Below are 20,849 nucleotides of genomic sequence, written 5' to 3' on the forward strand. Positions count from 1 at the left end.
AAACATAAGAAGCAGACGACGCGTTCCGATCGCTGATTGGCCACTTTTTTAAAGAGCGTCGCCATCTTTATTTTTTTTTACGCCAGCTGTATTTGCGTAGACGCTTAATCATCAAACATTTACACTGCCTAGAATAATAATTTTGTTTCGCCATCTTCAAACTGCTCGTGGCTGTCGCAAATCTAATTTGCGAAACAGAAAGGAGCCCGAAAACTCGCTTTAATTTAGCGCCCTCTTAAGGGTGTGTTGCCAAGCCACGTCAGTTGCAGCGCCGCCATATTTGCCGGCTGAGAGCGACGCGTTCCCAGGCAGAAAGCGTGTGACGATGAATATATTTCGCTTAGCAGGTGACTTATCCCATCTCCTGGCCATAATCATCCTCTTGCTCAAGATATGGCGGACACGGTCCTGTTCGGGTAAGCACCGGGGGCATCTCCGGGTGGGCAGTTTCAGCTCGCCCAAAGGCGTGCGCTGTCGTGCGAGAGCATATCGTCGTCAGCATAAGCATGTTGCTAGCACCCTTCACTGCCTTACTTCTTTCATGCACACGTTGACAACTATTCTGTGCAGAAGTTACGGCGAAACGTTGCTTTCGAGCGGTTTAGTTCACTCCCATTGTGGTTTTTCAAGTTTAACCTGCGCGGTATCGTATAAAAGTTGGGGTGTCTACACGTCCGAACCCATCGCTTTCGCATTTCGGCCCGCGAGCCTCTTCGACGAGCTAACGAACAACCGGTGCGTCTGCGGGGTTAACTTTCGCGTGCGGGTCGGTCAGTGAACTGTCCAAAGCAGCGAAGATGTTTCCCGGTTGGCGGTGTGCGGGCGCTGACACCCCAACCGCAGTGGTCCTGATTTTTCAGTCGAGGGAGGTTCGTTTTATCTCCATCGCGTCCGCTTCTCTTTACGTGAATTCAGCCTCGCGTTCTGAACTTCTCATTCTTTAGTTGTATTGTTTGTTCCCACTTTGTAGAGCTTCAGTGCGGCGGCGTGGCATTTGCCCCCCCGACTGCCTCTCGTAAGTCTTCCGTTTAAATTCCCGTACGGTCGCCCCGGTCTTCCGCGAGCTACGCATCTGCAGCGGACCACGGGTTTCCCCTCCTGTTTTATGTTTTCTTTATTTTACGGATAAACACATCTGCTTTGACACGCTTATTATTTCCTCGAGACGCGCGACGTCGTCCTCTCGCTCGCAGTAGAGAGTGACTCGTTCCGTTGCCCGGCAGATCCGAGCGTGGTGCTTATCGCCCTATCGTTTCTATCTTGTTTTAGCGTGTCTTATCCGTCACGGAAAAGCGTCGTTTGCTGAGCAGGAAAACGGAATGGTTGAGCAGGAATGTCCCCCTTCAATTATCATCTAACTCGTTAATTGTATTCCCCGCGCTGTGATTGTAGAAAAACGGCAACGCGCGAGCAACGTCCGATGAATTCTGCATATCTGGGCTGCCCTTTTGCGCGCTGTGCTCGAGGAGTGGCCAAAGGGGGGATGCCCCAGAAGTTTTTGAATAATTTCACCGGTCACTCTCTCACCGTCACGCATTTGAACATGTAGAGCAGTTAAAACTGGAAGCTGTATACACGGGTTGTTTCTTCGAGGTCCTTGTCGTCCCAACTGTTTTGTGTGCTCACGGAGGTGCCGTAGGGGTTTCGGAGGCTTCAAAACTTGAAGCGAAGGCTCTTGAACGGAACCTAGGTAAATCCCCGCAGCATTTTAATTGACCGCCTTCTGCTGGGCAGCTCTGTCCATGCAACAGATCTCCTACATTTGGTGCAACACTTGCACATGTAGCTTGCACGGGTGTCATTTGTTGTGCAACTGCCCGTGTGGACAAGAGCCAGAGAGACTGTGCGCGATGTCATTTTGAATGAGCTGCATTTCATGCCTATAGCTACTGTACAGTTGAGTGTGTAAACTTGCGTTCGACTGAATCGTTTTCCTGGTTAAGGCAAAAACACATGTGTTGAGATCCTCCACTACGTCATGAGCCTAGCTGCAGCTTCGGAATGCAAGACTACCCAAATGTATAAAAACAATTTTGATTCAATCGGCACCTTCTCAGCAAGTCTGACATCAGATGCATTTTAACAGGCAGGCATCTGGTCACGTGACGAGTAATGCGTACAAAATGGGCAACTAGACCAACCTTGTGTTCAGAACAGCTTTTACTAATTGAATTATACAGCAGGAGTGTTAAGGAACTATTTAGGGCTGACAAATTTTGAGTCAAGTTCTAGTGGGCAAAGGACCAGGCTAGTTCGAGCTGCTGCTTTCTAGATGGAGGCAAAAAGTGAAAACGCTTGTGTATCGAGATTTTTGCGCACGTTAAAGCTCCCCAGGTGGTAAAAAATTAAATCTGGGGGAACCCGCCACTACGTAGCATTCCATAGCCCAAGGTGTAGGTTTGGCGTATTAAAGCTACGTATAAACTGCTGATTGTGCAGTAAGTGGCCATATGCTTGAGAATTCCATATGCAAAGGGAAAAATGTGGGTTGGCTAAGATAACACGTGGCCCGGCTCTTTCAGAACTCCTTTTATAGGCTAAATGTCAGCTTAGTATGCAGGATCTCATTTTCGCGACACAGTAAATAATTCTCTGGCCTTTCTTTGTGCCAAATCCTTCACAAGATCCATGTCCCAGAAGAAGAAGCTGTAGTTGTCAGTTTATAGCTTAATTAACAGAGGTGAAGACATGGCGCTAATTCGCAGCCTTTTTTATTCTTTTCTACTTTTTTAATTCTGAAATCCTCTTTGGAAAGGGCAGTAGTGAGGTATTGACAGACGTAGGCTGTAATGAAATCCTAAAAAGATCACGTAGATGTGTCTTGTGGTATAGGTCAAACTACTTAGCATTCTAAACTGCTGGGTTTCCCTTCTGTAATAATTCTATTGACCTCTCATCCCTAATTAAACATTACATACTCTTTTTTCTTTCTTTTTTCATGATTGTACTTCTTAGCATTCTAAACTGCTGGGTTTCCCTTCTGTAATAATTCTATTGACCTCTCATCCCTAATTAAACATTACATACTCTTTTTTCTTTCTTTTTTCATGATTGTACTTGCCATCATTGCATTGCCAAGTTGCCTTTTGTAGTCCCAAAACTTGCTGACAAATTGCTTCAGGCTGTGCGTGTTCGTGTCTATTGTTCCCCCTCTGTCTTCTTCTTCTTCTTTTTTTTTTATACCATTCCATTCATATTGGCTGATAGCAATGCTGCAGATGTCTGCTGACAGCTTTTTGTTTTCTCTGCGTCGGACAGTTAATGTGATCTAATTGTTAATCGGCCAGATTTAGGGGAAATCCCCAAGTTGGAGTAAGTTTCTGCAAAGGAAAGTTTGATATCCACCTAAATGCAGCCATACGGCTACAGAGGAAAGCTATACAGCTTTCCTTTGTAGCTGTATGGCTGCATTTAGGTGGATGTTAAACTTTCCTTCGCGATCTAATTGTGCAGGGCACTTTGCACAACCGCTTCCAAACTTGAAGGGACAAAAATGCAGTTTGCACAATTTTTTCTTTATGAAAAATGTCAGAATAGAGCGACACCTTGCGTGGGCCAAATGTTGCCCGAAACGGTGCGGCTATGATGCGGCGTGATAGCTTCATTGAATGTCCTGTTTCATCGAATACCGTGATTGGCTGCCCGTACCTGCCGTGGTGCTGCTGAGCCCAAGGAGGGCGTGAGTTCGATCCTAGCCATGGCAGTTGTGTTTCTGATGTCAACGATTGCAGTGTGCTTGTCAAGGGATAACCCAGGTGGTCTAAATTAACCTGTAGCCCCTCTCGTAGGCCCCGGGACAGCTCTGGCTCGTAACCATCTCCTCCTTTTTACTTTATAGCTGATTTTTTTGTTATCTTCTTTATGTTTAGCCTTTCAACGGGACTTTTGTCACGGCAGGAGACATTTGCAGCTGTTTTATGATACTCGCTGCTTGCGTGCTTCAGCAACAAGCTCCTTTTTTATTGTTGTGTTGTTGTTGATGCACTTGTTCTCTGAAATCGTCAAGTCTTGGGCTTGTGGCAGACTGCCTCGACCTGCTATGGGGTGTTTTTCCCTTCTTCTCTGTCATTGTTGAGTTCATCTCCCGTGATGATGGTTTGAGATTGGTTTGCTGGAGATTCATTTGTTGGCTGGGAAACGTCTTGGCTGTGACCAGGCATCCTTTTTGTGGGGTCACTTCCTCAAAGGCTGAATGGTTGTGTGCATGCTTGAACCACGTGCCATGCAGCGATACGTCTCTACGTCTCTCTTGTTAGAGCTTTGCGTGCAGAGAGCAAGGACTTCACATCTCTGGTTCGATTCCCCGTCGCGGCAGTCGCTTTTCTGGTGGAGGTGAGAAGCGAAAACGCCCGTGTGTACGAGATTTCGGCACCTGTTAAAGATCCCCAGGTGGTCAAAATAATCCGGGGCCCTCCACTAAGGCGTGCCTCATCGCCTGCGACGCGTCGTTGTGTTAAACCCTACAATCGTATATATATCATCACTTCTCGTGGTCTGTTTACAACACTGTGGGCGCAAGTGTAAGCTGCTTTAATCCATGTGGCTGCACAAAGACTACACTCAGGTACAAGCTTATGTACTATATCACTCCGCTGAAGCGGTGGACGCAGATTGTGCGCACGTGCTTTGAAATGATATTGGATTCAGTGCATGACATCGTCTGCTTTTTCTCGCTTAGTTTGTCTGTTGTCGCTGCAGTAGTTTATAAGAAGATTAAACTGAAAAATCACGGAAACGACTTATGTCGTGTTCGAAATACTCGCAGTGGTACACTCTTTTCCCCATGTGGAAGAACAGCCCGGCTGTGGTGATGAGGCAGAGCGGCAACTTCCGTTGTCATTCTTAAGTTTACCCGAGCATGGCTCCAGAGTGAATGTTTTGTCAATTCGGTCCGCCTGCAGTCTTTGTAAGGGCTGTACAGGAAGTGCAGAAGGCCACGTTGGGGCGACATCTGCGCTCTACAGGTTTCGTGTTTCCTGCCATTCTTCACCGCAGCATAATGGTTGGCCCGGAATCGCTGCATTAGCTTTGCTCTGATCGCAGTCATTGTGAAGACTGTGGAAAAAAAGTTTAGTCCTCGTTAACTTGGTTGCGCGGCCCGCGTGCTGTGAGTGGTCGTGAAAACTAAAGCTGCCCAGTGTAGTCCGCGAAGAGTTGTAGGTGCCGCTGTGAGACAGAACCGCGTTGAAAGTTGTCTGGCCATGTCAGCGTGATGCGTCGAACTCTGGAAGCTATAAGCTCGGCGAGCCCGTAACGTGGCAGCAGCAGACCTCATCGCCTGCTGCCCCTAGAGCATTACAGAGTGCTTCCAATGCTTAAGACATCTCGTCAGCGTGCCTCGGCAAGGGCGAAGCTGCTCATTAAAACCCACTCACATTTTTTTCTGGAAATCATCTTTCGCTCAAACTGTCAAACAGGTCTAAGCTGGCTGAAACTGAGGCTCACAAGCCAGTGGAAGACAGTCTCACTCAAGAGGACTGGGTCTGCACAATGGACTCGTGTACTACAAATTCATTCAGGCTCGGAACTCATTTTGAACTCGCACGGGCTCGAAACTCGTGTATCAGTCCACGGCCCTTGCAGGCTCAAATTCTTGCTCTCAGTATGGAATGGATTCAGAACTGAAATGATGTTGGAAACTACTTTGGTAGTGCATTTAATGGAGCTGGGCTTGCTTAAGTCTTGATTGCTAGTGTCATCTGTGACTGGATGCAAGAGTCTAATGGATAGGGAGCCCCCAGTACAGATTGCATGAACAGCACAGGAGGTTTTGGTTTTGAGTGTGGGAAAGAGTAACAGGAAATTCAGCAAAGCAGTGTATGCTCTGTTTTTTTGTTTTTTTTCCCCCATATTACATTTTCATCACTGCCATCTGCATTGTTTTAGTGGCTGCAGCAAGACGTCATTTTTGTACAGTGTGCTTTGCACAAGTTACTCGCAGTGTTGTAGGAATGGCATGGTTGTCTTTATCTTGAGCGACACTGAATCTCGATGGGGTCTTGGCCACTGCTTTTGCATTTTGGCAATACACGAAATCATCTTTGTGCATTGGATTTGGTGACACTTTGTTGATGTTACTTTGATGATACGTCGTGTGTTTGCATTACATAAATGGCTTACGTTTGAGGGGGCACCGGGTTCCGATGCATCCCTCTCGCGTGTACAAGCGTGTAGTGACGGTTAATGTCGCTAGTTTAGTCTTGAAGGCTGTGTCATAATTGAAGTGTCACAATCAAGCTAAGAGGGAGTGAAATACAGTTGTGGAGCATTAGAAGTGCTGGTGTACGTAGCCCAGTAAAAATTGGAAAAAAAAAAAGCTTTGGTTCGTCTCCTAAACGTCACCGACAGCTGCACATGCTTGACAACACGTCCTCCCTCCCGCGGCGCAGGCATCTCGGGCAAGAGCCAGATCCTGTTCTCGATCACGTACACGGCGCGCTACCTGGACCTGGTGACGACGTTTGTGTCGCCCTACAACAGCATCATGAAGGTGGTGTTCCTGGCCACCTCGTACGGCACCCTGTACCTGATGTACGTCAAGTTCAAGGCCACCAACGACCGCAACCATGACACCTTCCGCATCGAGTTCCTCCTGGTGCCCGTCACGCTGCTCGCGCTGCTCGTCAACCACGAGTTCACCCCGCTCGAGGTGCCGTACTGGTTCCCACGCTGTTCTTTCCCCTCTCTCTCATTGTGAGCAGCCACCCAGTGGGGCCATTGAGCCTGTGGCGGCCATTTTGGGTCGAGGAGAGCCAGATCGCGCTCTGTAGACCCTTTTCAGGAGGCAGTTGGAAGAGTGGGAAATAGATTGCACCGCTGCGTGTGCGTTTCGTGATTGTTAATAACCAAGGGTTTTACCTGCCACAGTGGCTAAGGCGTTGTGCTGCTGTGCCCAAGGAAGCTGCTTTGATCCTGGCTGTGGGTGGAGATTCCGGTGCATGTTAAAAGATCCCCAGGTGGTCAAAATTAATCCAGAGGGCCTCCACTACGGCGCGCCTCATCGCCAGCTGTAGATTAGCCACGTTAAACACCCCAAGATTTGAACTTTAAGATATCCGGTTCCCCCTTTTCACCTTCTGTGGTTGTGAAACGTACAACCTGGACACGTATGCGAGCTTTTTATTCTTAAAGGTTATATAGTCCTTGCGCTACAGAATAGAAGTTTGTTTCATTCAAAAGATTTGGTGTTTTGTAGTGCCCCAAGCACTTGTCCAGCAGCAAGCGATGCTTTGTTCAGTGAGAAAGAAACAATTTGAGCTAAAATTTTGATTCTCCCCCTGCATCTACCCCTGTTTCGTGATCCAGCTATGACATATTCAGGGCATGTACCTAAAACGAAAGCTATGTTGACGGGGCTACCACAAAGTAACAGACAGCCCTTTTGTTAGCTTGGTTTGTTGTTTGCCTTCATAGGTGGCACAGCAATACCGCTCAAGGGCCAATGTTTGCACGGGGCTTGCTTTTGACCAGAGTGTCGGAACCAAATGTTTTTCGTTTCGTTTTTTGTTTCGTTCCATAGAGAAAAGTTCCGTTTTGTTTTAGTTCCGGAACGAAAAATATAACGGTTCGTAACGGTTCATGTTTGCGCGAAAAAAAAATGAGAAAAAAAATTAAAAAGAAAAACAAAAAGCGATGTTTACTGATTTCTCGTAAAAGTTAAAGTGGTTAAAGAGCACTCACAACTGCGCACAAAAACTGAAGCACTTCTTCAGACACATCTTACGGCACTGAATATGACCTCAGAAGCAGCACGTCCTCAAGTGTGCTAGGTGAAAGGCGAGAATGCCCGCTCCACGCAGCCTTTTTTGTGTGCACAAACTGAAAAAAGGAAATAAAAACATGCTGCCCTAGGAAGCATAGCCGCTCCCCAAGCAGAAAGCTGAGGGGGCACCCCTTTGTTTCGCCAGGGGCTACTTCCAAGAATGGCGGGCCGGCAGCCCAAGCATGCGCAGATCGCTTGTGGGGAAAGGTCCATTCAATCAACCTTAAAGCACCTGCTCAAGAGCGCACGTACTCGAACGCACTTCGTACTCAAACTAAAAACCGAAACGTGTTTTTTTTTTTCCTCTGTTTTCATTTCCGGATTGCGCCCTGTTTTTACAGCGTTTGGGCAACTGTCCGCGTGTCGTGTTTTGTGTGTGTTCTTTAATGACAGCACAGTTCAGCCTCTATGTGCTCAGTTTGTCCCATTCCAACTCAGTCTGGGTGAGTAGCACTTTGGGCAGTGCGTTTTGATGGGAAGCAAGCTTGTAGAGAGACATGAGCAATGTGTTCAGCGGAGTTTTTTTTTTTTTTTTTTTTTGTTTTTAATTTCTCACTATATGGCAAGGTTGGGGGGGTGAATCTATACCCATGACGATGATTCCTCTGGGGGGGTGACAATAATTATTGAAAGAGGTCCGTAGTCTGAATAGGTTAGGGTGCCTGGAGTTGGTGGTGTGATGATGATGGTGATTTTTTTTTAATGATGATGGGAGCGTCCCCGCAAACTGTTCTTGAAGGGGCCCCCCCTGTGTTCTGCCTACACAGGCACGATCCGGCGGCCAAGAGGCTGGCTTTCTGCATCTGGTGTACTCTCACGCCACCCTGGTGTTCAGGGACCCCCTCGAGGTAGACATGACCGAAACAGTTCTCTCTCTGTCTCTCTCTTACCACCACCATTTGGCATGGTCAAGTCCCAGAAGGGTTGGTTGGTGTGCGCACAGAACTGGTGGCGGTCGTGGTGTTGGCTCTAATTGGCCTGGAAACTTTTGTCCCCTTAGCGCAAGGCCACAGGGTGCTAGCCTCTAGCGAATGGTACCACCATGCACTGACCTAATGCATGCAGTTAGGGTTCACGACCGCTGACGCCTGTTCTTCACGATTGAGGGATATTGCTGAAGCTTGCATTGCGTGGCCAGCCTTATTTGCCGCCGGGTCGGGCCTGCTGCATTACTGTCGCACTGTGGGGGGCACTCTCTTCCTCTGTGCATTATTTCGGGGGCCTTGTTGTCTGCGTGCAAGTGTGGTATTGTTTGGTGTGTGTCTTGCTTAGATACACTGGCTTTCAGGTCTTGGTGCTGTGTTGAGAGCCGGGGACTTTCGGCCGTAAAATTGCGTCTTGAAAGCCAGTGTGCCTTGAAGGTACACCCGGTGTCAGAAGTTTCCGGGACATGATTTTGAACATCAAAATCAATTTCTCTGCTGTGTGATGGCTAACCACTTAATTTGTCTTCCTAGGCGATGCATCGCACTTCGTAGCGCCATTACCATACTCATACCAGGAGCTTAGCCACCAGGCAGCAGGGAAATTGTCTTTGATTTTCGAATTCATGTCCCTGAAACTTTTGACGCCGGGTGTAAACACTGCAGTTCGTGCATTAGCCCAATGGTGTGCATGTTTTACACTTATCGGTTGAATGTGATGGTGTTGCTGACAGTGGCCTACTGCTTCTTGGATGTTCAAGTTAGGATGACATTGGACGTAGGGTATTGCAGTGAAAGTTGAGCCCCCTTGCTGAGGATAACTCTGAGGGGTGCCAGGGTTATCTTGTCAATGAACTTGTAGAAGTGGAACACCGTATGTACGACTGACAGGGACGCCGTAGTCGGACACAGGTCTGAATGTTTGGGCACCTTGAGGGATGCATGTACACGCAGAGGCCTTTGGGAAATGCTTGCGCCAAGGACATCGGTGGTAAGGCATGGCCTGGTTCGCATTCCTGCAAAAGCTTTTCTTCTTCCTGCTTCCTTCGAGCGGCTGCCGTGCGCACGCCTCGACAGTGTGCGGGGGGTTCCCAAAGACTTGGCTGCTGCCGCCCACCCCCGTGGTGCAGGTGCTGTGGACGCTGTCCATCTACCTGGAGGCGGTGGCCATCCTGCCGCAGCTGTTCCTGGTGTCCAAGACGGGCGAGGCGGAGACCATCACGTCGCACTACCTCTTCTGCCTGGGCTCCTACCGGGCCCTGTACCTGCTCAACTGGGTCTACCGCTACTACACCGAGCAGTTCTACGACCTCATCGCCATCGTGGCCGGCCTGGTGCAGACCATCCTCTACTGCGACTTCTTCTACCTCTACGTCACGAGAGGTGAGCGGGCCCCAAGGCGCAGCGCCAGAGTTTTCGCTGGCCCGTCTCCCCTGACAGCTTTCCCCTTTTCCCCAGCAACTTTCCCCAGTTTTCTCTCCAGCATCCCGTTTTCTCCCCAACAACGTCCCCAAATTTTCCCTGTTTTCTCGAGAAGCTGGCTCTGTCCCGCTACCTGACCAGCTGTAAACTTGGGTTACCAGCTAGTATAGGTAACAAACATGCACGGCGGAAAAAATTGGTCTTGATACTGACTGCCCTGCCTGCCTGCATGTACCTTGCTATAGTGGCAAGGCAGAGTTTTAAGGAGCAAAATGAGGTTAGGCCATGTAAGCTAAGCAAGGAGGAGTGCGTGTTGATTTTGCACAATGTTCAAATCAAGAACGTGTCTTCAAAAAAGGTGGTGTGTCACGGGAAGTGTAAACTTTCTTGTGAAGGAGAACAGACTTGGGCGGAAGATGTGTACTGTGGCCACGCGCATAACTGACAACCAGTGGACCATCTGGGTCACCGAGTGTCTAAATCGGGAGACGTAGAGGAAGGCCATTGACTCGATGGAGGGATGAAGTAGGAAAATTTAGAGGGAACAGACTCGGGCGTCGCAAGACACGAGCAGCTGGAGGAGCGTGGGACGAGACGATGGTGATTATGAAAGGTTATCCTTACTGTCCGAGCACCTGGGGTGGGCCCCGCTTGTCGTCTTGTGTCTGTTGAGAGGTTAAAGGTGCAGTTGCTACGTTGCAAGCCTTTGGGGTTAGACACTGCTGTGGCCTCCATTCATTATGTAACGGCACGTATTTTGGTGCCGCTACCATTGACCTAGCTGATTTCTATACCCATCGTGTTGGAGCTGCTTTAGATAAAGCAGCACCTTTGCCATGCACAATTTCGATCTTTTCTTGAGTGCTTGCATGGGTAATAGCCTGTGGCCAGAGGTATTCAGGAGCAGTGCTGTAGATATCAAGGGGGCATGTGGAAAGGCTGGCTGATTTCTTGGCATTTTTGGATTGGCAGGGAATGAGCTGTGCTCATTACCGTATTTACTCACATAATGATCGCACTTTTTTTCCAAAAAATTCGGTGCAAATTTAAGGGTGCATTCATTACGTGGGGTAAATTTTTCGCGAAACATGCTTGAGCACAGAAAACACGAGCAAGTTGCAGGTCAATATTTTTACGATATGTGTCGCGAACATAAAAAAAAAAAAAACCAAAAACATAATAAAAACTCCGCACACGCCACCAGTCGCTGTGCAAAGTGACGAAAAATGCAGCGTTGTCGTGAATTGCGGAACGGGCCGGAGTAAGTTTGCTGCGAGGTGACATCACTTCGACCAATAAGTGGCTGCCACTGTGACAGTGAGGGACGTCAAAACAGACATGGCTGCCCACGCAGCAACCTGAGTGCTTTTTCGTCTTTGTCTTGTGAGTACGTTATGTGCATTTAGTGAGAGTTTATTCCTCATCGATACTGAATGCGTGATCGCCGATATTGCTAACATCGGTGAGACTGTCACAATAACGTAGCCGTATTGTGTTTGAAAGGGAAGAAGAGAGGTGCGTACGGCCGTCATTGGCTAGACTTGGCACAAATACGACATATTGCTGCGGCTATTTCAGGGTGGGTACATAGCGCGGGAAATAAAAAAATCGAACTTTGACGGCATTATATGAGTGCGATCATTGTGCGAGTAAACACAGTATAACCTTAGTGCAAGGAGGCTGTGTAGCGCAGTTTTATTGATGCAGGGTTTATTATCTTGTGTGTTGTTTTTGATGTCGTGGATACTGACAGCAACCTTTCCCTCTCTCCCCCCCCCCCCATTTTTTTTATTCTCGTTTCAGTAATCAAGGGAAAGGCGCTAAAGCTTCCAGCCTAATCCAACCGGACTTTCTCCCCCTCTCTCTCTCTCTCTCTGCCGTTTAAAACTCCGCTGAGCTGCTCCAAATTCTGCCGACTGCACCGGAGGACTCCTTGTTGCCTGCACCAGAAGAAAACGTGGCTGACAAGAGAACCTCCCCTGGCAGTTTCCAGCAACAGCTGGTTTGGGTAGTTCCTGGTCCCTGCCGCTGTTTCACTGTTCTGGCTTTGTTGTTGTTGTTTTTTTCCCTCTAGTGTGCTGTGACCTGCTTTTTTTTTTTTTTTTTTTTTTCTCCCTCTGCCTCATAAGGACTGATTCACACCAGCTCTGTTTTATATAAAGCCAAATTTTGCAGAAAGTTTGGCGCTCCTTCGGCGGGGTTTGCGGGCAGCTCTCGTTGGGTCAGCGCTGTATCGGCAGCTTTGCCACGATGCGGGGGGTTTTTTGCAAGCTGGCGGTTATTTTATCAAAACCGCGCGAATGTTGTGGCGTTCTCACACACCCTCTGCTTTCGCGGGCATTAGCTGCACCGGCTCTCAAGTGGTTCGCTAGTCCACCATCGAGGCTTGCCGACGGCAAAATCTCGCTGCAACGCTGCCACCCAGTTTGCGGCCTGCAGATCCCGCCCACATCGGTACATGTGTAACGGTTGTCATTGCAAAATCTTCTGTGTGGTTATTATCCTAGCAGTGTGACATTGTTTCATGCCCTTTTTTTTTTTTTTTTCTTCTCGAGTGAATGGATTGGATTGACTTGGTTTTGGGTGGTTGGTGGGCAACCCTGTGTACAGACTGGATGAAGATGTGTGTTCCTCTCGTTTGCGTGGCGGTTTTCTGTTCCTGCATTTTTTTCTCGAATGTAAAGATGTGTGTCCTCTAAGGAGCCAAGGCCGTCGGATCGTGGGCATAAGAAGAATTGGTGGCAGAGAGATTGCGCATGGCTCGGCAGTTTAGCGTATGTGCGCGTCTCTCGCAGCCGGCCTTGTTTTTGTGACGGGACTTTTTGATTGTTGCACTCGAAAAATTGGCTTGCCGTTGCACGCTTTCGTTACAAGTCATGAAAAAGGGACCTTTTTTAAATCATTCGAAACTTGTCAAGGGACTCGTGGGAGGGGACGAGGTTGCAATGTCTCCTTTTTTTTTTTAGGCGAGTTGTTGCAAAAATGTTGTTGATAAACAAGAATGCGTCGTCGAGATGCTGGAATGTACAGTAGCCCTTATAGCATGTATAAAATGCCTGTCTTAGTGCAGCCTGCGTCATAACATTTCTTTCGGCGAGTTCGTTTGTGTCGCGCATTGGTGGTTTGCCCCTGGGCCGAGCGAGTGGACGTAGTGACATCAGTGCCGCGACTGTGGGGGGCGGTGCATCGAATGGTGACAGGAAGAAGTGGCAGAACCGGCACCAAAGATTAGAGCCGCTGCCGCGACTACCATCTGCCCCCCGTGGTGCCACGTTTGTTGTACAGCATCCCAAAAAACCCTGCCACGTGTCTTCAGTATGGGTTTGGAGGAACGGCGCTCTTGGTGCAAATAAAACTCGGTTTATCCGTTTTGGATCTGCTGGCTTTGTAGCATTTTCTTTTAAAGTGAACTTTCTTGGTCTCGCTGATAGCAGTGCGTTAACCAAAACACATTGCAGGAAAGCCAACTTTACACAATGGGAGGGGTGCACGATGACGACGAAGCGAGAGGACAAAAGCACATCTCTACTCTGTGAACGATGCCGAGGGTGCGAAGCACAGGGATGGAAGTTTTGTGACAGTTTAGGGTTTGTGCTTTGTTTTTGCGTTTTGTACCCTTTGAAATTTGCGCTCTTTGCTAGTGCAGTTTACGGCGCTCTCCCCAGATGGTGCGCGGATGGTAGTACAGTGTGCGCCGCTCTCGATAGATGGCACTGCTGTGCGCACAGACAACTACAGACAACGGCACGTACATCTCGAGGTCCAAAAGGGCTTTGCCGTTAAAAAAAAAACTTCCTGTGGTCGGAATCGAACCAAGGTCCCTCGTGCTGTGAAGCAGACATGCACGAGGGACATGCAATCGGACACAATCCGATTGCATCATTCCAACATGGTCGAAGCAGTTTAGATTTGCTCTAAGCTACTTGAACATACAAACAAATCAAATCGCAAATGCCCATTTTATTTCATGCAGAGAAAGCTTTGTTTTTCAACCATCATTCTCACTAGATGAAAGGGGCTACGATTTTTTTTTTTTTTTTTTAGTGGCAGTTCAGTCTTCCCTTTTGTGACAAAAAAGTGCATCCTTTAATTCTTTTTGGACTCTCTATGGCAATGGGCAATGCTGTACAGCAATGTTAAGGCAAAAGCCTTGTCTCGCACTGTAAGGTGACCTGGAAAGACTCTGGTATTTACACAAATGGTACGAAAACCTGAGGAAAGCCAGAAGCGAACTGCCAGTCATGCACGAGATTACTAGTGATTACCAAAAGATTCATTAGTGATGGACAGTAATGATAGCAAGGTGAGATAGGGATGGCATCGCTGCTGTGTTCGCAGGTGCACATGTATTTGAAAGATGCTCGTCACAATAGTACGCCAGACTTTCGCCTGCAAAGCTCATAAGCAGACTTCAGCGCCCAGAGAAATTTTATGCGCTGCTTATATTTTGGCACAAAGTTAATCCGCATTCCGGCACGTTAAAAGGCGAAAGGCACGACGGAGGATCGGAGAGGAAAGGGTTGTGTGGTTTACAAAACGGCATTACTGAAGTTGTTTAACAGCGAACGCTTTCTTAGTTGGACCAATGGTTTTGTGTCAAAAAACTAATGCATTCCCCCTTAGACCGGTTGGATGACCAAAAGCTCTGGTAAAATCTCTGGGCACATGGCACGCGCGTGAAACCAGGCTTCAATTGCGTCAAAACGGTTGCCTGAAAATCGCGAAACAGGAATGGTCCTAGATAAGACAATACAAGCGTTGATCATGGAAAAGGAGTGCAATAGTATTATACCCTGTTATCTGATAAACCATACATTCGTAGGTGTGTTTACTTAGTGTGCGAGCAAGGGTTCATTCTCCGTTTGCCATTTGAGCCTTTGAAGGTTTGGTGATCGGCTGGACGCAATTTCAGTGAGGGCTGTGCATACTTTTAGGTGCTGTTTCGGGTTCGGCAGGCCATTAAGCATCAATAAAAACAATAAAAATAGAACATGAAATCTTCGTGTCAGCACTCCTTTAAGGCTGTCATCAACAAGACAAAATCTATCTTACGGATACGGGGTCCACACCACGGTCCTTTGCTACAATTCCTTCGAGAACCTGGAATCTCAATATTCATGCGAAAGCATTATTTACCTCAATACGTCGGAAATCCGGCATCCCTAGCAAGGAATAGGCACAGAAAATGGCCAATAGCTCGAAGAATAAAAAACGTGAAAGAATGGTCGAATTGCAGCCAAATTTCCTGTAAACCAAGTTGGGTGATCAAGTTGGAAGTAAAACTGTATTTGGCCCTGGGTGGGATTCAAACAATGGGGCTTCAGAATGCAAAGTGATCACGTAACCCCGGCATGACAATCGCTCAGTGACTAAGGTGATCTTGGTAAATGCGTTGTGGCTCTTTGACTTGGATGTGTGTGTTTCTGAAGCAAACGGGCAGAATAACAGCAGAGTAAATGTTAGCTGCTGCATCTAACATGCTAGCCATGCACAAAGACAAGGTGTACAACATTCCAGAGTGATATCGTTGGGAGGAGATGCTTCTTCGCAACACCTCTGGTCAAGCCTCGATATTTGTGCCAATATGTGTAGTGAATTAAAAGACAACAGCCCGAGATTGAACTCCTTTTCACTGAGCTCGACAAATGTCGAACTGCTGGCCACTTGCTTCATTAAGATGGAAGGAGTATGCACAATTTTTTTCCTCAAGTTCGGTTTTGTAAATCTGGAGCCGCACGCTCAAGATTTACATGTTCGTAAGCAAGCTAAGTGGACAGTTGTAGCAGAGTACAGTTGAACCTCGTTGTAAGAGACACGGATGTAAGTGACAAATGGGCATAAGAGGCACTTTTCACCCACATGGTTGGCTGCCCTATCTTTCCCATTAAATTGACCTCTTTTATATAGAAGACAGTTGGTTATAAGGGACAAATCATCGTTGAACTTTAATCAATAATCTCGCTTGTAACAGACATTTTAACTCCAGATGCAGTGCCACCAGTCACCAATTGCAGTTGCTTCCATTGTGGAAACACAGGTGGACAACAGACGCCTGCAGTCGCTATTTATTATAACCTCAGCAAACACACAGTGGTTCAGTCAGCTATGAAATGACAATGAGAAGCCCTGCCAATGGAAATTCAACGTACAGGAGTGGTTGAAGCTTACTGCCATCCATTGGAGCGCGACCGCACATGCGGGCTCTCCCACTCGCGTAGCTCCCAATCAAGAAGCATCGCAGATGTTGAGTCCTGCAAGCGTAATGAATAGCCTGAGCCCACAGCGGAAGAAGCTGTGCGCTCTGGCTATTCATTACGCTTGCAGGACTCAACATCTACGATTCATCTTCCACAAACAGTGAAAAGAAAGAAAGCTTGTAGAATTGGTTGTAAAAAACATTGTAAATACAGTCATGAAGCAAACAGAGATTCAGAACTGTTTCATAAATTCTGGGGGCCAAACATAAATTATCATGAATCTTTTGCAACATGCTGTTATTTTAGTCAACATGGGTTATTTTAGTCATACAGTGCCCACATTGAACTAGGGTCTGATTAGTAAGTGAAAACATGGTTCCCTGCTCATAAGAGACATCTCGTATAATAGACAGAAACTGCTCCCTAGTACGTGTCTCTTATAAAGGGGTTCAGCTGTACTTCAATTATGTAGGAAAAACATAAAATCTGCACCAGAAAAACGAACTACATAGCGCAAGGCTACTGCGGAAGACATTTTAGGCCCCGTTTAGCCTTTCTGCCCGGGTATCCATGTCAGTTTTAAGGTGTGATGTTCCAAATTGAAAAACACTTTAGACCAGGTGTAAGCAGGAAGCAGTGACAGAATGCTTGCAACATCCTTTTCGTTTTCACGTTTCACTGTGACTTGGCTAAAAATGCATCATCAGACCCCGCCCTTAACATAAGCAAGGTGTCTTTGTGCTTCACTAAAGCAGTGCAGTGAAGCACAGCATGAAGGCAAGAATTTGAATTGCAGGTAAAATTCAAAATTGAATCAAGGAGGTTACTGATTTGCCACAATTCTTGCGATGAATTAGTAGTTCTCTCCAGTCTAGTAACATAACTGAAACTGTGGGTAACAATTGTCCAGCCACCACTGCAATTCAAATTCATATGGGATTTTATGCGCTGGGCTATGAGGCTCACCGTAACAGGCAGCTCTGGACTAATTTTGACTATCACAAGATCTTTAACAGTGCCAAAATCTCGACATAGTGGCGTTCTTGCTTTTCGCCTTCATCTCAAAAGCAGGCCGTGCAGCCGGGAATCAAACCTCCGACAACGCCTTAGCCACCGAGCCACTGCGTCCCTCTGCAGTTTGGGGGGGGAAATGCCTCTATCTGTGCCAAATAAACATACAACAAATAGCAACTACAATGCTTTTCTCATCCCTTACAAAGTGCAATCAGTATCAATGGAGAAACTTTGGTCCCCTTCTTGGAGCAATGCTATGGGAAACTATAATATAAGCACGTAATAATGTAGAGCTGGGTGGACACACGGGGAAGAACCACTCAACATTTAACACAAGGCATTCCGCTCTAAAAGGAAAAACCTTGCAGGAAAGTTGTTGAGAGGTGCTCCGTGAGTAAAGCACAGGTATGTAATCACGCTTGTCCACTTGTCTTTGACTGCTGTCAATGGTGGTACGACAGCAGCAACTACGTAAAAAAATTATTGCTGCTAGAAGCGACACACTGCGTTGCCCAGAAACTCTTCCAGACCTAGCGTATTTCACGGACTATGAAATGTGGACTACACTCAATTTTTATTTCAATGTTGCTCACCGCGAACTCCAAGGCCCAACCGGAATCTCACTGTTGGTGTTATTTTTAAGATCACACTGGCGCAGACAATCGGACGAAAGTATTTGCACCGAAAATTGACCTTTGTGGACTATGCACCAGCTTTGGATGATAGTCCACAAATTATGGTATATGTAATTACAAACATTGTGTCATGCACCCGTTTGAACCGCACTTTAGTGAGGCTACGTGTGAAAAATTTTACATGCAAATTTCATGTTTACAAAAAAATGAAGGGCGCTCACACTAACGCGCAAGACTTGAAGGTAGAGAAGCTGCACGGAAGCTTCTCTACCACCAGAACGGTTTCAGTCCACAAATGCAGCCGATTTGCTTCTTCTTGGCTGCCGCAATGACCTTTACTCAATTATTGTTCCTTTAGGTGTGAGGTTCCTACATATTTTTTTGGAAGTGACAATCATTGGACATCTTGAATGGGCGAACGCTATGACGTCTCTTTCTCATTCCAAGCAAGATTGCTACAATTACGGCGAACGCTGGAGTTTTTTTTTTTTTTCGGCCAATTATGCTTGGCTTTTTAACGGCGGACATGAAAAATAACGCTTTGCTAAACAGCTTCGCTGCTAAAAAAAAGAGGGTGCAGCGTCATGAAGCAAAATAAGCAGATAGTTATATTGTCCAGAAAGCCTTAAAACTCTCACATGCCAAGTAATTGGTATAAACCAGTTTAATGTGATCACTGTTGATGCTATGAAGATGCCGTAGTAATGCAAGTTATCCTAAGTAGCTGTAGTCGTATAATAGCAGTTGGCTCCGGGCATATGAAAAAAGAAAGGAGTAGGCACTTGCGAGTTATTACATATGCACAGTTCTGAACATCACAGCTGTTTTGCATTTGTGAGTTCTGTATGCAAAGTGAAGTTGTAGCCTTATCTTATCTACACTAGGTCTACGTGAAAAACTATAGTTGTACCCATAGCTGTTCCTCACACATTATTCTAGTCCTACGTGATACCTTGACCATTTGTTCGTTGGTATTGAGTAACCTAAGAAATCAGTACACACAGTGGACCCAAAACATATTCCAACAATATAACATGAACATACAAAATGCAAGAAAGATTCCGTTTAGCGAGACAAATATTGCTCGGAATACTATCCTGAAAAATACCTTGGTAAAAATATCTATGCTATCAGCTTGGATTCATCCTCAACCATATCGTGTGCCACAGATGCTTACATTTGAGCAAATGTGAGGGCTCTATCCAGAGCTCTACCACTACAAAAAAGCTTATCGGGGCAGTGCCAACAGATACAAAAGTTGCGCCCTGATATATACACACTTCAAAATCTAAACAGGATACAAATAGCATATATCACTTCCCTAAAAACCAAAGCTGATTAAAGAAAAGTGCACGATAACGAAGTCCCCCGGCTTGGCGAGCACGTATCACTATATCACAGCTTGGCTTCCGCAGGTTTCGGACCGAGCCACTTCTTTCCCATGACGTGGGCCATGAGCTCGAACCTGTCACTGCCGAAGAACATGTGGGGCTTCCCGTCGACGTGCGCGACTATGGTCGGCGCGCCGAAGGCCCCGTACTCTTCCACCGCCCGCTTCGTGTTGTCTAGGAGAGCTTGCTTGACGGATTCCTCCGTGATCATGGCGAGCGCTTCCTTCAGTACGTCGTCTGTCATTCCGATCTTGCGGCCGACTTCCGCGATGTCGTCTTCCGAGGCGATCTCCTTGTTGTCCTCGTAGAAGCGCTTCCAGAATCCCCTGGACGCCTCCTCGACGTACTTGGGGTGCTTCATGCCGAGGGCCACCAGGAACCGCTGCGGCTTGATCGTCGACTTGGTCATGATGAACTCGAGGAAGTAGCTCGGGGGCTCGATAGACACGCCGAAGTAGCCGGAAAGGCGGCGCAGGTCAGTCGCCATGTAGGCTGCCTTGTTTGGAACCAGACCGGGCGGCCGGTTGTTCGTCTCCTTCATGACGCCGCCCAGGAAGAAGGGCTTCAGCCTGACGTCCAGGTTCCACGGGGTTCGGTAGCGGAGCAGTGTTTCGAACGCGAGGTACGAGTAGGGAGAGACGACATCGTAAAAGAAATCAACGGTGATGCGTCCGGCAGCCATGGTCACCGTGCACTCTGCTCGATAGCCGGATCCGCGTCTCAAGCTCTCAAGGTCGTCGTTCGAGTGGTCAACAAGCGTTCTCCGCCGACAAACACAAGGCTACGAAGTTTGCTTTAAACTTCCGGCTTTATATTGGCGGTAGCAGGCTGCTTTAAAACGTATTTTATTTTGTTTACTCCGTTTTTACAACTGGTGTTGTGGTTCACGCCACGTGCACACACATTTGTAAACATAGAGGAAAGATGTAAACAATAACAGTTGCATGTTGCACGACGCCACCGTGACGCCACCGCTGCCGCTGTGCATTCTGGGAGGATGGTCAGTTCTTTAGCGGTGAGGTTGTCGAAAAACGTTCATCAGTCACGAACAAAAACAGTTTTTAATGTTGATACCCTCCACGTAGCTTAAAGAACTTCGTGAACGCGCAATATTAGATTACTCAATGGTTAAAAACAGCCCACTTGACATGTGTGAAGCTTCTGGTACAACTTTATCAGGAGGGCGAATTCTTGCGACGACAACCTGTGCTAAATGTGCCAGTATCTCGCGTAGTCATGCGCTTGAGGTACCCTTTTGACAGAGGGTCGAGGATTCAACAAAACGCTTTCAATATCACGTGCTCACCAACGCATACAAAATATGCGCTTGAACTGCCTCCCAATAATGTGCGTTTCCTAAGGTAGCACATTTTCCAATTCCCAGAACAAGTTCGAGCAGTAAGTACTAACAGAAGTGGGACGTCACCTCAGTAACCTTAGAGCATTTTCAGGGAATTTTCAGGGGACGTGGGCAGGGCATGTAATGCGAAGGCAAGATAACCGCT

The 20,849-nt window shown here is 47.2% G+C and overlaps 2 protein-coding genes across 3 annotated transcripts; one reads left to right on the forward strand and one right to left on the reverse strand.

Moving 5' to 3' along the window:
* Positions 1–250: 250 nt before the first annotated feature.
* Positions 251–13,482, forward strand: Kdelr (ER lumen protein-retaining receptor). Of its 2 annotated transcripts, XM_077669887.1 has the most exons (5): positions 251–416; positions 6,390–6,649; positions 8,530–8,610; positions 9,816–10,068; positions 11,911–13,482. In XM_077669887.1, the coding sequence occupies exons 1-5, from the start codon at positions 326–328 to the stop codon at positions 11,943–11,945; spliced, it is 720 nt and encodes a 239-aa protein (XP_077526013.1). In that variant the 5' UTR covers positions 251–325; the 3' UTR covers positions 11,946–13,482. The 2 variants fall into 2 exon arrangements, with proteins under 2 accessions (XP_077526013.1, XP_077526014.1); XM_077669888.1 differs by lacking the exon at positions 8,530–8,610 and having other exon boundaries at positions 252–416.
* Positions 13,196–20,270, reverse strand: LOC144137875 (glutathione S-transferase kappa 1-like). Its single transcript, XM_077669889.1, has one exon. It carries the CDS (start codon positions 20,024–20,026, stop codon positions 19,349–19,351), a length of 678 nt encoding a protein of 225 aa, XP_077526015.1. The 5' UTR covers positions 20,027–20,270; the 3' UTR covers positions 13,196–19,348.
* Between the last annotated feature and the right edge of the window lie 579 nt (positions 20,271–20,849).

Source organism: Haemaphysalis longicornis, unplaced genomic scaffold (assembly GCF_048455015.1).
Source record: "Haemaphysalis longicornis isolate Haplotype H1 unplaced genomic scaffold, Haemaphysalis longicornis Haplotype H1 scaffold_5, whole genome shotgun sequence".
NCBI lineage: Eukaryota > Metazoa > Arthropoda > Arachnida > Ixodida > Ixodidae > Haemaphysalis > Haemaphysalis longicornis.

Bases quoted from the DNA above. Each gene is read 5' to 3' on its own strand.
- Kdelr (XM_077669887.1), top strand. From the start codon at position 326: ATGAATATATTTCGCTTAGCAGGTGACTTATCCCATCTCCTGGCCATA. The intron at 417-6,389 runs GTAAGCACCGGG...CCCGCGGCGCAG, and splicing joins GCGGACACGGTCCTGTTCGG to GCATCTCGGGCAAGAGCCAG. The intron at 10,069-11,910 runs GTGAGCGGGCCC...TTCTCGTTTCAG, and splicing joins CTACCTCTACGTCACGAGAG to TAATCAAGGGAAAGGCGCTA.
- LOC144137875 (XM_077669889.1), bottom strand. From the start codon at position 20,026: ATGGCTGCCGGACGCATCACCGTTGATTTCTTTTACGATGTCGTCTCT.